Genomic DNA, 15,746 nt, shown 5'->3' on the forward strand with positions numbered 1-15,746 from the left:
CAGCAGGTTAGAACTCTGTGATCAGAAGGTCATCTGTTCAAATCCCAGGGCTGGTGGCGTGAACAAAGCCCTTAATCCCCAGTTGTAGTCTGACCTGCTTTATCAATCGCACGTCACTTTGGAAAAGTGGCTGCTTATTAACGGTATTCATGGATTTCTGTAGGGGCAGCCCAGTGCTTAGCACTGTTGCATTGTGCCTCTAGAACCAGGGTTTGAGTGCCTATCCCAGCTCTGCGTGTGGAGTTTGTATGTTTTCCCCATGATGTTGTGGGGTCCAAAAGCATGCTATGATGAACTGAAGTTGAGTTGCCAAACTGTGAACAGAGTGTGTGTGTGCGCCCTGTGATGGACTGACACCCCGTCCTGGGTTGTTACCCGCCTTGTGCCCGTAGCTTCCAGGAGAGGCTCCGGACCCCCCCCCCCCCCCCTCACGAGCCTGAATAGGACAATCAGGTACAGAAAATGGATTGATGGATGAATTTCTGTACTGATACTTTCATCCGAAAATGACAGAAGCAGCACCTTTCTTAAGCACCGACGCCCTTTTAGGATTCGAACCCGAATCCTCTAACCACTACCCCCTCCGCTGCACACAACTCGTTTGTGAACCATTATTGGCTTCATTAGTCCTCCTTAATGTTTAATTTCCTGCCCGCAGTGCGAGGATGGCTCTGGACACTATCTCCCACACATCGGCTCACATATTGCTAGCTAATCAACACTTCCATCTGTTTTCTGTTAACTGGCTGTGTCCTGCCCCCACCGCGCTCAGCTTTACACTAAGATGGCCTGCCGCTCTGACAGAAGCACTCATTTGTTTCCAAAATAGGACATGAGGTGAACTAAAAAAGCTAAGGTTCCATTTAATCCTCCTTTAACAGCGGCAGCAAAACATATCCTTGCAGAAATATCCCTTATGTTTGCAGGACATGGCTATTGATATATTAGCTTCTGTGTTACCTTGACATTTATCCCTTTTTTAAAAAAAAAAAACTTTGCGTATTTGTCTCATTGACTCATTTTATTGCCCCTTTCTCTAGAAGCAATTCCAAAATTATAGATTTTTCTGCAAATAGCTAAAGACAGATTACCACAAGCTTTACCCAGAATGTAGCGAGAGTCTAAACGATTCACAGCCTTACACAGCACCACATTTACATATTTCGTAGAGGCTTTTGTCCAAAGCAAGGATAAGGGGGGGGGGGGGGGTTAGCCAACATCCCTGGAGTAACTGGGATTTGAGAATCAGACCTTGCCAAGGACACAGCAGTGACATCACTCTGTTGGCCAAGGGATTTGAACTGGCGACCTTCGGGGTGGTCTCTGGCTCAGCGGAGTTAGGGCCCGGTGCCCATGACTGGAAGGTCGCTGTTTTGCAGACTGATGCCACTATCGGGCCCCTGAGTGAGGCCCTTAACCCCGATTGTTCCAGAGGTACCTGATGCTGTAGATTCCTGTGCCATGACCCCCAAACATACGCTCAGCTGTCTGTGTGTCTCACGGAGAGCAAAACAGAATAAGCAAAAAAAGCAATTCCCCCACAGGATGAATAAAGCATCACTATTCTGTCACAGGCTTAAAGACCATCAAAAAAAACATTTTCTTGTCAATTTTCAATAACATACTTTACTCTTAAAATAACCCTGCATCTAACAGTTTCCATGAAAAACAGTTAGTAAGAGATGCCTCACAATCTATTATGGAACTGCAGCATATTAGACGGAATGTTTAAAAATAAAACACACCCCTAATATATCAGTAGAGAGGGTTAAGGTTAGGGATTACTATGAAGCGACATCCTCACCGCCTACGTGCAGAGTCTCCTGACAGCATCCTCTGAGCACTTGAGGTGCAAAGATGTCACCCACTGAAGTGTGTCTGACAAGTAGCTCATTTCACAACTTTTTGTCCAAGATCACGTCTCTTTAAGGCCTGTCTCATATAAAAGCAGACGCTGACAGCAGAAAAACACAAGGCATGAACTCCAGAACCAGGCCACTTGTGACATCAGTTACTCAATTACAAAAAGTGTTAACTGCAGATTGTTTATATGTAATGAAAAATAACTGCCACATAATTTACAAATCATGGATGCAGATATTTGCTACACAAAATATACAACACATAAAAACATAGCACTAAAACTTCACAACGAAATAGATTGGTCAGGTATACCAAACCTTTTAGTGAGGAAAAAGACAATTATTGCAAATTATACAGAGAGCCGTATGAAAACGCTGTAATAACTATGAGCCTTTCCAATGGTAAACAGTAAACAACAAACACAAGCCCAGGGAATACCAGATCCCAGGCACAATAACTGCCATGACATTATATATAGCCTGGGCAGAAACTGGGTGATAGCCAAATGTCAGAACCATCATCTTATTGGATAATCAAGCTGCCAGTCGCATAAGCTACTGTTCTGGGCTTCCCATGATGCACTGCAGCTTATGTTCAAAGGCCCCTTCTATGTGCCTCGACCAACCACATCACTGCCCAGGAGGCTGCATTTGCAATTGATATATTTTGCTGTAAATGGTCTCCCTATCCGGACCCTCACCTACTGAGTCCCATACAAAACATGTCACACAACACTGGAGGAAAAAAGAAATTGGATATTTAATTCGGAGATACATGAGGTTACATTTAGGATACAGAACTACAGGAGATGCCCTTTTCCACAAAGGGCATAAGCCATCAGTAATAAAAGAACATCAATGAATGCGTTTAATTGAATACTGAAAATATTTGCTGTCTTTTATTTAAAAAAAGGAAACATATGTCTTTTACAAAACTATTTTACATTTTCAATGCCAAAACAATTACTAAGTTGTATTGGTTTTAATTATAACTTGGTTCTTAAAAATGTCTGGAAGACAATCAATCCCTGATAGTGCTTCTTTGTTAATACAAAATAATGTATCAAAAGTCCCTCATACAAGGTGCAGCTTGTTAATTTGCATACTAAACAGCAGTCCTGTTAAATGTTTAAGGTCTGGAAATTTCACTCGTTATCTTGCATTCTCACAATAAAATCAATTAATGAGCACTGGAAAGAAAAAACATCTCAGCATTAGTTGGAAGGAATTTTTCATGATTTCTGTCCCAGAGTTAACAGTAATTAAATGACTAATTAGTACCTTTTTCAGGAAAGACCCATTCAGTGTGTAACATTACGTGAACAAGTACTCGCAGAAGGTACAACGATGCGTTTCCTTCATCAGTCCACGTTACACAATGTCTCCAACAAAAGTGTCATTCCATGTAGATACATGTACTCCCATAAAAGGCACAATCAAAACACTGCAGCCAGACTGACTCAGCATTAACAGCTACCTTTAGAGAGAGTAAAGCTGTTCTTACGGCTCTTAAAAAACTTAAGGACTGCGATGTAATTAATTTTCACTTCTAGGCAGAATTTAGACTAATGAAAATCAGTATTAGTTGTTGAAATCAACAAATCTATACCTTCCCTTAAGTGTAGTGCCATCTACAGGTAGAAGTAAGGACTACCACACAAAGACGCAGCCGATTATGAGAGCTAACATCCCCGTGTGCATTTTGGTATTTAAACTCCCCAAAGGGGACTATTTTGGCTGAAACGTCAGAATCATTCTCCAAATGCAAGTCCTACTCCGCTGTTTAAACAGAACGCAGACAGCTGTATACAGAATGAGTATGAAAGGGAAAATAAATTGACAAAAGAACAATAAAAAAAAAAAGTCAAATATTCACATGAAATGTGGAGGAAATATTAAGCGGTTCTTACGTGACGCACCTGCAGGCATTGCTAAGAACTGTAAGCAAGCAGTGAAAGACCGGTTTCACCTCCGAGGTCGAGACGAAATTACCACCCTTTCGGCATGTGTGACAAAAAATGGCGTGTTTCTACAACGAAGCAGAGGCAGCAGTAACTGCTAAGGAATCTGAACAGCTGTCAGTTTGCATTCAGACCTGCATCTCCCACGACAGCCGTATCCATGGTGAGGCCACGGTGCCTATCAGGATCACTGCTCTGTACTACAGCACACCCGTGTAGCCACGTCCCAGAATGCACTGGGCTACAGGGAACCAAAAATCCCCAAAAAACAACAATTAAAAAGCAATTAGGGACAAGCGATGAGATCTCTGACTATGTGTGGCCTAGCTGCACGAGGGCCTTCTAGAAGCCTCCGGGTCGCGAAGCACGTGGCGTGCCGTGACGGAAACACGTGCCGACACCGGGAGGGCTATGGGATCTGACGCGGACTGCCAGACACGCGGGACAGCACAATGCCGGACTTCCCGTCATGTGATCTCGCTGGTGCCAATGGGATGGGACAGCATGTCAGAGGGGCCGCACGGAGGCGAGGAGCGGGACCGAGCTGGACAAACGGTCCGATACCCCCACCTCAGAACATCGCCGCTCCCTGGCGGAGCAGAGCGCCACCTCCAGGCCCACAGCTGCCGTCTTTTAGAAAATATATACCGCTTTTTTTAACCCTGAAGTCCCTTACGAGACGATATCGCCGCGCACTGAGCTGTATTCCTGAGACCTGCTTCTCCCAGCATCCTTGCATAAGCCTCTGGCTGAAAAATAGTGTCTTTTTAAAGGGCACTTCCTTTGCCATCCCTGCGCCTTTCAAACTCCTTTTGAAATCACTATTGGATGCTAATGGAGGCTGGGCTCGCTGAAATGGCGCAGCCAATCTGACGCTCCGCAAAGCTACTGAAGCCCCGCCACCTTCGCCTGCCCGCCTGCCCGCCTGCCCGCCTGAAATACGCCCCCCCTGGACCTTAGAGTTCTGCTGCAGGTGCCCCACCCTTACCCCGCCCACGCGGTATTCATCACATGGCTTTTCACACATAAGCTTTAGAAAAAAAGAAGAAGAAAAAAAAAAATACAGGAAAATAATCAACAACAAAGATAATAACAATAATCATCATGAGGATACAAAAAAGGATGAGGAAGCGGAACGCTAACGGCGGCGGCTGACAGTCCCCTGTCTGTCTGGAATCGCCTATGAAGTGACTTCGGCGTGGGCGGGCGTGGACTCCACCGTCTCCACCAGCGTCACCTGCTCCTCGGGCGCGTCCAGGTCCTCCGCCTTGATGATGATGGCGCCCTCGGGGAGGACCACCACCTCCTCTCCTGCCATGGCCTCCTCGGCCTCCTGCACCAGCTCGCCCTCGGTCCCCGACTCCTCGAGCGCGGTGGCGGCGGTGCCGTTGGTCTGGCTGTGGGCGATGGCCTCCAGCCGCAGGCGGTACTGCTCTGCCTCCTGCTCCTTCTTCAGCAGCTGCTGCCGGTACTCCTGGGCCTTACGGTTGGCTTCCTGAAGCTGGCGCTGCAGAAGCTCGCGGCTGTGCTTCTCCACCGGCTCCTGAAGCGTCACCAGCACACCAGCGCGTTTAGTGACACTTTACAAATAATACAGCATTATGCTATTACTTATGCATTAATTAACTACAAACTAAGTCTTAATCACATAGTGATCTCATGTTTGTTCATCATTAATGAATCGCACGGCATCTTTTATCTCAAGAGAAATGTTCATGATTTGTACTTGTGCCCTTGCAAGTAAAGTGTTACCCATTTTTATTGTCTATTGGGTAGACATTCTATCTTTGGTATCTTCATTATTTTATTGTATTGTTATTTTACTCTCATTTATTCTGATCTTTGTATATTATTTTGTTTTCTTTATATCACATATTTTCCAGGAGTCAGATGGCAAAGCATTTCACTGCACATTATTACACTGTATGGTTGTGTAGGTGACAAATCTTGAAACCTGACACTATGGCCGTGTCACCCACTGTGAGCCCACCACTGTCTGGCACCTTCTCAGCTCAGCCGTCCCATTTCAGCAGAAATACTCCATTCTAACCGAAAGTCTGAACTAACGGTTCTTCCTCTGACACACCATATGAGCGTTGGACATAACAGATGTCAATGAAAATGTTGCGCTGGCTAACTGAGACCTAAAGCACACAGGATAATGGAGAGCATGAGAATGAAGCAGGTGTCTTGTGTCATCCTGGGTTGGCCAAGCCAAGGCAGAGACAATGGGTAAATCTCAATACCAAGAATGCAAAGACCACACAGGCGGTCTCGGCAAGACCGGTCTCATTAACTTGCATTCCAAGAACGAACTGGGGGCACAATGAATCATGGGATTGGTCTCATTCAGTGAGGATGCAACCGATGTATCCTTGAAATATGGGATGGAGCAAGAACATCCAGGGATTTTTACTGTCCTTTGTACTTGTGTTCTTAGTATTGAAACTGGTCTTCGACAATGGAAGATGATGTAAAACGGGTACGGGAGAACACAAGTACGGTCAAGTATGGATATTGAGATTCACCCAACGCCCTACACTCACCATGTCTTGCTCCGTGTGATTGGCCGAAGCCTCCAGCTTCCTCTTGCGGGATGGGAGTGTCTGGGGCTCTTCCTCGACCACTTCCTCAGTGATCTGTCCTGCTGGTACCGCTACCACTATGGCCAGTCAGCAGACACATACACACAAACACAGCCAGACACACAACCGTGAGCTAACAGTGGTCCACCTATCCACAACAATAACCATCTTGCTAGCTGAGTAGTAAATCAAAGTGCTGTAATGCAGTGTTTGATGTAGCTTAGTGCACAACTACACCCTCTAGAGGAAAGAGTGGTGTATAACGGTTTGACAGATGCAACAATGATGCATTTCCATATCGCTGGGGAGCCCGGCAGTATAAAGGCAAACATTAACTAAAAAAAGCAGCTGGCTTTAGGCTGCGCATCCAACCGCACGGAGAGACGGAGACTCACTCTGCTGCCCATGCTGCATAGTAACGAAAAACTGCTGTCCGAGTCCGCCTGTTTGCAGGTTGCCGTGCTGGTCCGTAACGATGGTGATCACCCTCTGGCCCCCATCGCCCACCATGTGCTGGATGGCTGAGTTCACCGAGTCGGCTGCGATCAGCTCCTCTGAGTCACCTGTTCGAGCACACATATTACACTGGAGTAACAGAATAACACCCCAATATGATTCTGAAATCCCAGCTGGGAAGTGACAACCCAGGTCTCTGCAAACCTCACAAACTGCATTTTCCATTGCATACAAGTGACAGAACTGAACTGTGCTATGTGACATAATGACAAAAGGCAGCTGCCCCTACCTGGTCTGTTAGAGTTGGCCATGGGCCCAGAAGCTTCTGCCAGGGCAGCAAGGGTGGCGAGGACCGAGGTGGTGGAGACACATTCTCCTGAAAGACAAGTGGCGTTTGAGCCGAACCCGGTCTACAGCTCACGCATCCATCAACGCGAAAACGCCGCTCGCGGGTGACAGCGAACTTCACATGCACGGCCTACGGGTGTCACACCTGAGCCGGAGCCCAGGTGACTTTGCAGGTCTTTCGGACAGTTTGGTCCCCCTGATATATTTTTTCCAAGAAAGAGAACGAAAGCAACCGCGGTCCAGGCTGCCCCTACCCCAGCGCCGGCCTCACCTGAGGTAGACTTGGCGGTGGTGGAGATGAGGTCGGCAAGGTTCACCACTCCGGCAGCCGAGGAGGACGAGATGATGAACTGAGGCGTCTGCTCAGGATTCATGTTGACCTGGTTCTGCATGCCCTCCTGCACAGATGCCACCCCGTTTACAATTCATTACCGTTTCACCTGCGGTGATTTGCAGAGGCAAATCCCAGGACGCGTAAGGCACCCTGCAGCGTGCTTCCGACCTGTTTGAGGCCACTTGTATAAAAGACTGTGCAAGACTGATCTGCACGTGGGAGGAAACCTCACGGAAAATGAAGCGAACATGGTGAGCACATTCTGGAGGCGTGACACAACAACCCCACTGAGGCAGCGAGGCACCCTGACTCTATTTATACACTAAGATGCATCACTGGAGGAGTTCCGGTTAGGATTCATTAGGATGGCGGATAAAACCATGAGTGATTTCAGATCTCATTTAGGGGAGCTTCAACCGCCCTATTTTTGATTTCAGTCCCCCTGAAAGTGATTAAGTCGATTAAGACAATTTGTTCAGTATTTTCGTACAGATTTTGTAATTAGGTGTCCCGGACGCCCCCACCCCCCGATCGGCTAATATTTTATTGCGGGGACTCGTGCCCCAGGACTGGCCTGCAAACTGACCTGCAGTAGGACCATGAGGTCGCTGTCCTGGTGGTCCACCGCTATGTCGAAGGGGGTCTTGTCGAACTTGCTGAGGGCGTGAACGTCGGCGCCGTACTTCACCAGCAGCTCGGCGACGTCGCGGTGCCGGTGCTCCGCGGCCCAGTGCAGCGCCGTCATCTTCAGCATGTCTTTGGCGTTGATGTCGGCCCCGCTCTGCCAGGGAGCCCAATAAATCAGGATCTATAGCATTTCTGAAGGCAGCTATGCAAGTTAAAACCCATACAGCAATAAAAACCACACAGCTAAACTTTCTGATCTACTCATATAAAAGCCTCTATAACAACTATCCTCAACTAGGCATCGGGACTTTTCTGCTAAGTTTAAAAATAAACGTCTACATCAGCAAACTCACATTCTTCCAGCAGTCGTGCTACACAGCCAAGACTGAGAAATCTGTCCGCTGTACAGTAAGGCTGCTTCACATGATTTCAAGATTCTAGCAGAAGCACTGCTGCGAACTCCACTGCCACCGGCCCCCAAGCATGCTGAGACGTTCAGAACCACGTCCGATGCCAGCGGGCGACGTGCTGAATAAGCAGCGGAAAGTGCTTACCCGGACGAGCAGGTCCACGATGACGGAGTGGCCTTCCGCGGCCGCCATGTGCAGGGGGGTCCTGTCCACTTTGGTTCGGGCGTCTCTGCTGACGCCGGCCCTGAGCAGAACCTCCGCCGTGGAATAGTGTCCGTACTGAGCGGCCAGATGCAAAGGTGACGTCCCCAGCTGCCGACGACGCGAGACAGGTAAGGGGCCAGAAACCAGTCAATCCATGTACAGTGATGCACAGGCGAAAACAGCTACATGCAGGGACAGTCAACCATACAGGCGGCCACCTAAGGCACCAACTTCTGAGGGGGCCTCGACCTGCCAGCCAATTTCACTTTGCCTTGGATGGAGGGGGCACTAGCGGGCGCTACATCAGCTAGAACTGGTACTGGCTACGCTTCTCAAAACATATGCCTGTGCATTTACTGATCTCGCACCCAGCTGCATTAATAACACTTCATTTTGTACTACTATGGTACTTTGGCAATGCAAAGCACTAGCACTGTTATAGATGTTGTTGAATTTAATGACTTGTGCAATAGGAAATTCAGCAATTTATGTTTAGCAATTTATGTTAGTTTAGCAATTTGTTACACTTGACACTCATCTCAATAATTTGAATACTTCTTGAAAAAACACCAGAAATTAATTTAGCGGAGAGCCGGAATGAAGACGGCAGTATTACCCAGTCCGTGGTGAAGGGGGCTCCGTTAGCCATGAGTGACCTGACCTCGTCATCCTGCCCCTTCCGAGCGGCTTCCAAAAGTCGCTTCCCAAGGTCCACCAGTGACATCTAACGAAGGTGCAGAGGGACATACAGGCAACACCTTTACCAACCAGTCACATTAGGGCTTCAGAGAGTTACATGGTGTCTAAATACTTAATATGATAGGTGTGATATTAGTGCGCAACATATCCATGGGAAAGAGAAAAGAGTAACACAAGGCTTGTTTAAAACTACTGGAACTGGTAAGGGGACACTAAAATGTCTGTGTGATCCTCAATTTAATAAAACTAATGTAAAATGTATGCATGACTGCACGTTATACTGAATTATAAGCATGACCCACGCATTTGTAATATAAGCTTTATTGTTAGATTATTCTCATGAGTATAAAACAATGCAAAATAGACCATTTCAAACACAGATTCATTCGGTAAAAAGGTTGTTACATCATATGTGCATAATTTGAATGCTTGGTACCATGAGGCGCCATGTGGTGCAGAGGGTTAAGCCTCTTTGCCTGTGATTGGAAGATCGCTGGTTTGAGGATAAATAAAACGTATCGATTAACGCATGTTAACACTGCTGAGTAAAGAATACAGTACACATACTGTGGTCTATGTTTTGTAGTCACTCACGCTCCTAATAACAGAAACTTAAACTCGGTTGTACATGTATCAAGATCTTAAAGCGAAGAAGTTGGGGGAAACACCCTGGCGGTGTACTGGAGTACTGAAACTATAGCAACTGGACTGTGTCGTTTTTTTCCCAGTTGGAATAACAACGGTGTCACAAATCTGCATGGTTGACTGGCTGGTTAAACATAACTCTGAATATTATAGCTGCCCGATAAACTATCTGACAGGGCATTTCGTTTTAAATACATTAAGTTATCCTAAAAAAAAGTGGAAGCAGTAACTTAGTAAGGTGGCAGTGGTGGCCTAATGCTTACGGACGTTCACTTGTAATCTAAAGATTGCTGGTTTGAATCCCTTAACAGCAAAGTACCCCTGAGGAAGGTACTGACCACGAGCACTGCTCCCCGGGTGCTGAATTAGCTGCCCCCTGCCATGTCACATATGGATTAAATGCAAAGGACGCATTTCATTGTTGTGCTATGGTGTGTCAACAATTACAACTAATAACTAATAGATATCAAACAGAACGGCCGTGATAATCATTATGAAAGACTTGTTCATTTGATCACTGACGTGCACACTACATGCAAAGTAGATGCATTATTAATATTTTTAATAAGGTAACTATACTTTGTACGAACCCCCCCCCCTTCTGAAACAGGGCAACCAAGTCACGGCAAGCTGTTTTTCCGTCACGATCGGACTAACAAGCTACAAACCGACTATTCTTAATTAATATATGAAAGAGCCACGTAAACAGTACACAGCTAATGAGCCCGTGGTTTTGCTAGCAAGGACCGAAACATCTTTGTCCAAAGAGCCGCGCAGCCCGAGCCCCGGCGGGCCAGCAGCCATCTTTAGCGCCGATCTACCGGAGCTCGGGGCAGAACAAAAAAGCCGCCGAAAGCCGGCCGCTCCACGTCGTTTTATCCCTCTAAACCACACTTTGATCGATCCAGTTTAAGCACCCGCATGCACAGGAAACCGTTTTAATATTTAGCCGCCGATGTTCCGGGGGAAGTCGGATCTGAAATTGTAATTTAAACGCGAAGAGAAAAAACCACTTCCACATCCGGTCGGTAAAGAGCCCCACGCCGCCGACAAAAGCCTTTCGCGCAACTTTTCAACTTCGCAGCGCGGCTCCTTTTTTTACATGTAAGACTTTAGCAGCTGCCCGTAAAACCCGTCGGAGTTCTGCAAACGGGCCACGGTGCAGGTAGTGACAAAGCTTATTTCAGCTCACGATATATATATATATATTTTTATTTACTTTCTACTTAACGACTACCAACTACTATTCGGAGTGTTTTGGTTAGTTTTGCCCCAATATTACCTGGAGTAGTTATCCGGAGCAGTCCGTTTTAAATTCAGTATCGACGCGAGTAACTGTGGGTAGTTACCACTCTGTCGCCAGCTAGCAAGATATTTAAATGCAACATATTACTAACCCAGCTTAACGGGTAATTTAACAAAAAAAAGTCCGATTAATTGCGTGGTGTTTTTCCTGGTACGTACCTTGGCTTGTCGGCGGAGGAAAGGTCGCTGGAATTACATGTAACGCTTTAAATCAGACTTTCTGTATTTTCCTTTCACAACTTTTTTAAAAAATAAATATTTATTATTGTATTTCAACGGCGGTACAAAGATGGCGGCGCGGAGACACCGGAAGTGGAAAGTGACGCGAGCGCCCCTTTTTTTGGGCGGATAGATAGTGACGGTGCTCCCCCGGCAGCAGCACCACTGCCCTGTTTCAATTCTTCTAATAAATATGTTGCATTGCCTTTTCTTGTTTCTAAACAATCGTACGTCTTGAGTATATCCACGTCGTTCATTGTTACCCCCGTAGAGTCTTGGATGTAAACCTGTTAGCTATTGGTGCCTGAAATATACTGCATGCTGATTGTACATTACATAATAAGGAACCAATATTTAAATCTGTTTAGTGTGCTGGTTTCTGTCTGATAAACCTCAATAAATCCTGTTGATAAGGTATCTTCTATGAAATGCTGATACACCTTAATTGTTCTATGAAGAAGGAATAATAACATACTGGTATGAAAAAAATGCACATGTGACTTCAGGCCTTTAAGATTCTGTGATACCATTCTTACAATTGTCAAATGTTTTTGGTACAGGTCCATTTTTGTTTTCACTAAGCAAAGTCACTAAGCTCATCAAACCGCATAAAAAGTTTACCTGGCTCAGTACAAATAAACCTACCAAAGTAACTTGTTCAGTGCAAACAAACCACTCAACATGGATTTTGCAATAGGGAACAAAAACCAACATAAGTATGTCAATATTGTATGCAAATTTTGCCAACTTCCTATTTCTGTTGCCATTTAACTATGTGGGGTCTGCTCTTTAAGCCTGCATACATAAAGTCAAGTTCTTTTGTTTTATATGAACCATAATACTGCTGCAGACATCTGCTTCTTTAACAAATATACTTGTATTCTTTAAAAATCAATGGTGTATTATGTGTTGGGAATAAGCATATGAAGCTGGGTATTTCATACAACTTAGGGTTTGTCGAAAGAAAGACAAACTGAAAATGGACTGAATACAGTAATGGCCATGTCATGTCACAGTGTTCTTTAATGTAGGCCTTTCTGGCTATCATTTAAAACCTTGTAGTCCTTGGTAATTCATTCATATGCCATTTTCACTTCCGTGTTTTGAGTTTTTAAATTACATATAACCAAATCAAGAGCACACGGCTAGGACATTCTACATTACTTCAGTACACCGAAAGGCATATAGAATGTGACGATCAAAAATGTGTTTGTTCATTTTTTATTCAATGGACTTTCAACCCAAAAAAAAGTTTACATCTAGATGACTGTGTCACTTTATTTTTGTGTATCGTAAGCAACCAGAGAAGTAATGGGGTAGTCATATGGTATGCAAAACATTAGGCCTTGCTATGCATCAAATGCTAATACTACATTTAAATGATCAGTGTCTTGCAGCAAAATGCAGTTTACATGAAACACAATCTGGGCTGTCACATTTTTGGCTTCTAATAAAAGAAAAACAAACAATCTGACGGGTCACGTTAAGAAATTTTCTGTAGTGTCCTGTCTAAGTTATCCTGGTTTAACAGCAATAGAACTGGCCCCCTCTCTTCCATTTGAAGGCCTCTCCATAAGGCTTAGGTTGGGCTCACAATTTGGCTGGACCAACCTTTATATACACGTCATAAATAAATAAGTAAAATTGCTCCATCTGCCCGACTCACAATTTATATTTACCAAGAATGATCTACCGAGCTGTTCTGTTGCTTAATGCTCAAAGAGGATGCACCAGTGGCTTGGTATGGCATTACTTAGGCCATTTTAGTATCGCATTATAGCATAATAACTGGCATATTCAGTGTTCTGTACAATCCATAAGCCATATCTACACATTACAGAAACTGGTACATATAATCACGTGCTGATACAAACACATTTCAAATAATACTGATAGTTTTGATGGGTGGCCTAGAAGCCTCACAGCGGCTTTAAAACCTGGTGTGTGCACATGGCAGAACTGTGATTAGGGGGGTGGGGGCAGCCTCACAGCAGCAGGTTGAAGTCCAGCAAATCGATGCTGGCGATTGGCTCCCGCCAGTAGTTGAAGCTGTTGTACTCGGAAAGCTCCGCCTCCTCGTCCTCCTCCCACTCCTGGACCTTCTTCTGAGAGCCCTTCTTGCCAAGCTTGCTATCCTTCATTGATGAGCTGTCAATCAAGCCAAGGCCCTCTAGCTCTGACAGATCCAGTTCTGGGATTGGCTGCCTCCAGAACAGGAAGGAGTCATACTGGTTGTTTGCATCTTCCAGCACTTTAACCTAAATAGAAAGGAAACATGAAATTCATACATTACGAATAAAGCTTTCTTTTAAAATATCACTGTATGCATCATGGCACAGCTGAAATACTTTGCTCAAATGTGTTACATAACTTTAATTTTAACTTTGAAATTAAGATACATTTTATAATTATTCTTTTGTGTCAATGCTAGCATGTTTTGTATTCTTAGTTCCTAAGATCCCAAATAATTACAATGTGGCAGAAATACAGACAAATATAATGACGAAATTCAAGGGAAAGCATTAACTACACAATTTTCATATTTTTGGTGTAGCATTAATTGCAAACGGATATATGGACGGGTTTGTCTGATTCAATGGATTTTAAAATAAAATCTATTCCCCGAAGAATTTTGCTCATTAAATCATTTCTGTCTCTTTTGTCCTTTTCTAGGACCAGTGGTTGTTCTATGGTATTTATACCTGCTTAATTTTTACTTTAAATTCGAATACACATGTACGATATTATCACTCAATAGTTCAATCGAATCGTTAATTCACCAAAAAGCGTTTTTGCTTAATTTCGTAATCAGAAATAAAACGTTTTGTTTTAAATACTAGTTTTCCCGTATCCTAATCGTTGAAATTTGAGTCAGGATTTTGGATACTAAAGGTTTTCTAGTCTGGCTTATATAGTCTCTAGGTAAAACGCCTTAGGCCTGCGGGTCGCGTTAATATTCCATGCATTTACAATTAGCATTGGTTTTCTCAATCACCACCAATGGGCAACCCCCGCTTCTCCCCAGCCCCCACCCCAATAACTGACGGTGATATTCGCCGGTAGCCGGCGACCGTTTCTTATGCGCATATTACTGTTGATGCAAAAAATTCGTGTCGTTTCAGGCACAGATCTTTCCATCCTACATCAGACCTACTTATACGTAAACCACAACGCCGAATTTAGAAAGTGGGCCATGCAATGCAGATCATTCCTATATATAGATAAGCTATTCGACGTTCAACTAAAAGGGATCTTTACATGACAAAGCATTTTATGTAGACGATTTATCAAATAATCCACGACGATTCCTCAAACAGCAAATCATTTGTAATCATAAGGACAATACTTATAGGTAGCAAATATACAATCATCTACAACATAAAAAAATAACAGATCTAAAATCCTGCCTAGCCTATAATATGAAATATCAGATAAATAACTTGGATTATATATTCAGGCAAACATCATTTCACAAATATAAATAAATGTAGTCAAATCACAAATTATGATACGCAGCCAAATCATAATTTGGTAAACAGGTCCATTAAAATGCGCTAATCAACATTCACATGTGTCAGACATACAAGACAATTTGCGCCAGTAAAATAAGGAAATTCTAAGCAGAGAGTTTACCATTTTTATCCCTGTGGCGACAAGAACAGTTCTTCTTTTGTAGCTATGGCTTGACCCTTAAAAAAAAGACGCCTTTGTTTGACTGCTTGGCAATAGCTGTGCAAGTGCCGCGGTCGCCCCTGCGAGTACACCGTATCCCACGCGCTCTTCCCAAACCGGGCGCTAGACGCAATTCGGCCACACCCTCTGCCGGTCACGCCGACATACATCTTCGCTTATCCCCATCACATAAAAATAACGTGAATTCCTTGCCTAACAGCATGCACATAAATGGAAATGCACATTGAAAATTCTGGAAAATTACATAATTTTATTCTGATACCGAGACACGTGTATTTCAATTCAGTCTTTTTGCCTATATTGACTAAATATGGGTTTACTAGGTTTGGTATAATCAAAGCTGATATAGTATTATTCTCATTATATGTATAACATTAAACACACATGGAACCAATCAC

At 44.3% G+C, this 15,746-nt stretch overlaps 2 protein-coding genes across 6 annotated transcripts; both read right to left on the bottom strand.

Moving 5' to 3' along the window:
* Nucleotides 1-2,603: 2,603 nt before the first annotated feature.
* On the bottom strand, nucleotides 2,604-11,793 carry LOC111854253 (GA binding protein transcription factor subunit beta 2). Of its 5 annotated transcripts, none has more exons than XM_023832034.2 (10): nucleotides 11,596-11,793; nucleotides 11,414-11,494; nucleotides 9,404-9,511; nucleotides 8,728-8,895; nucleotides 8,133-8,327; nucleotides 7,484-7,610; nucleotides 7,154-7,240; nucleotides 6,804-6,971; nucleotides 6,370-6,485; nucleotides 2,604-5,366 (listed from the first exon to the last, which is right to left on the bottom strand). In XM_023832034.2, the coding sequence occupies exons 3-10, from the start codon at nucleotides 9,509-9,511 to the stop codon at nucleotides 5,004-5,006; spliced, it is 1,332 nt and encodes a 443-aa protein (XP_023687802.1). In that variant the 5' UTR covers nucleotides 11,414-11,494; nucleotides 11,596-11,793; the 3' UTR covers nucleotides 2,604-5,003. The 5 variants fall into 5 exon arrangements, with proteins under 5 accessions (XP_023687802.1, XP_023687799.1, XP_023687801.1 ...); XM_023832031.2 differs by lacking the exons at nucleotides 11,414-11,494; nucleotides 11,596-11,793 and adding exons at nucleotides 9,923-9,979; nucleotides 10,470-11,284; XM_023832033.2 differs by lacking the exon at nucleotides 11,414-11,494 and having other exon boundaries at nucleotides 11,596-11,792.
* Nucleotides 11,794-12,860: 1,067 nt separating this feature from the next.
* On the bottom strand, nucleotides 12,861-15,511 carry mllt11 (MLLT11 transcription factor 7 cofactor). The gene is made up of 2 exons (XM_023832039.2): nucleotides 15,289-15,511; nucleotides 12,861-13,913 (listed from the first exon to the last, which is right to left on the bottom strand). Exons 1-2 carry the CDS (start codon nucleotides 15,289-15,291, stop codon nucleotides 13,641-13,643), a joined length of 276 nt encoding a protein of 91 aa, XP_023687807.1. The 5' UTR covers nucleotides 15,292-15,511; the 3' UTR covers nucleotides 12,861-13,640.
* Nucleotides 15,512-15,746: the final 235 nt, after the last annotated feature.

Source organism: Paramormyrops kingsleyae, chromosome 23, assembly GCF_048594095.1.
Source record: "Paramormyrops kingsleyae isolate MSU_618 chromosome 23, PKINGS_0.4, whole genome shotgun sequence".
Lineage (NCBI taxonomy): Eukaryota > Metazoa > Chordata > Actinopteri > Osteoglossiformes > Mormyridae > Paramormyrops > Paramormyrops kingsleyae.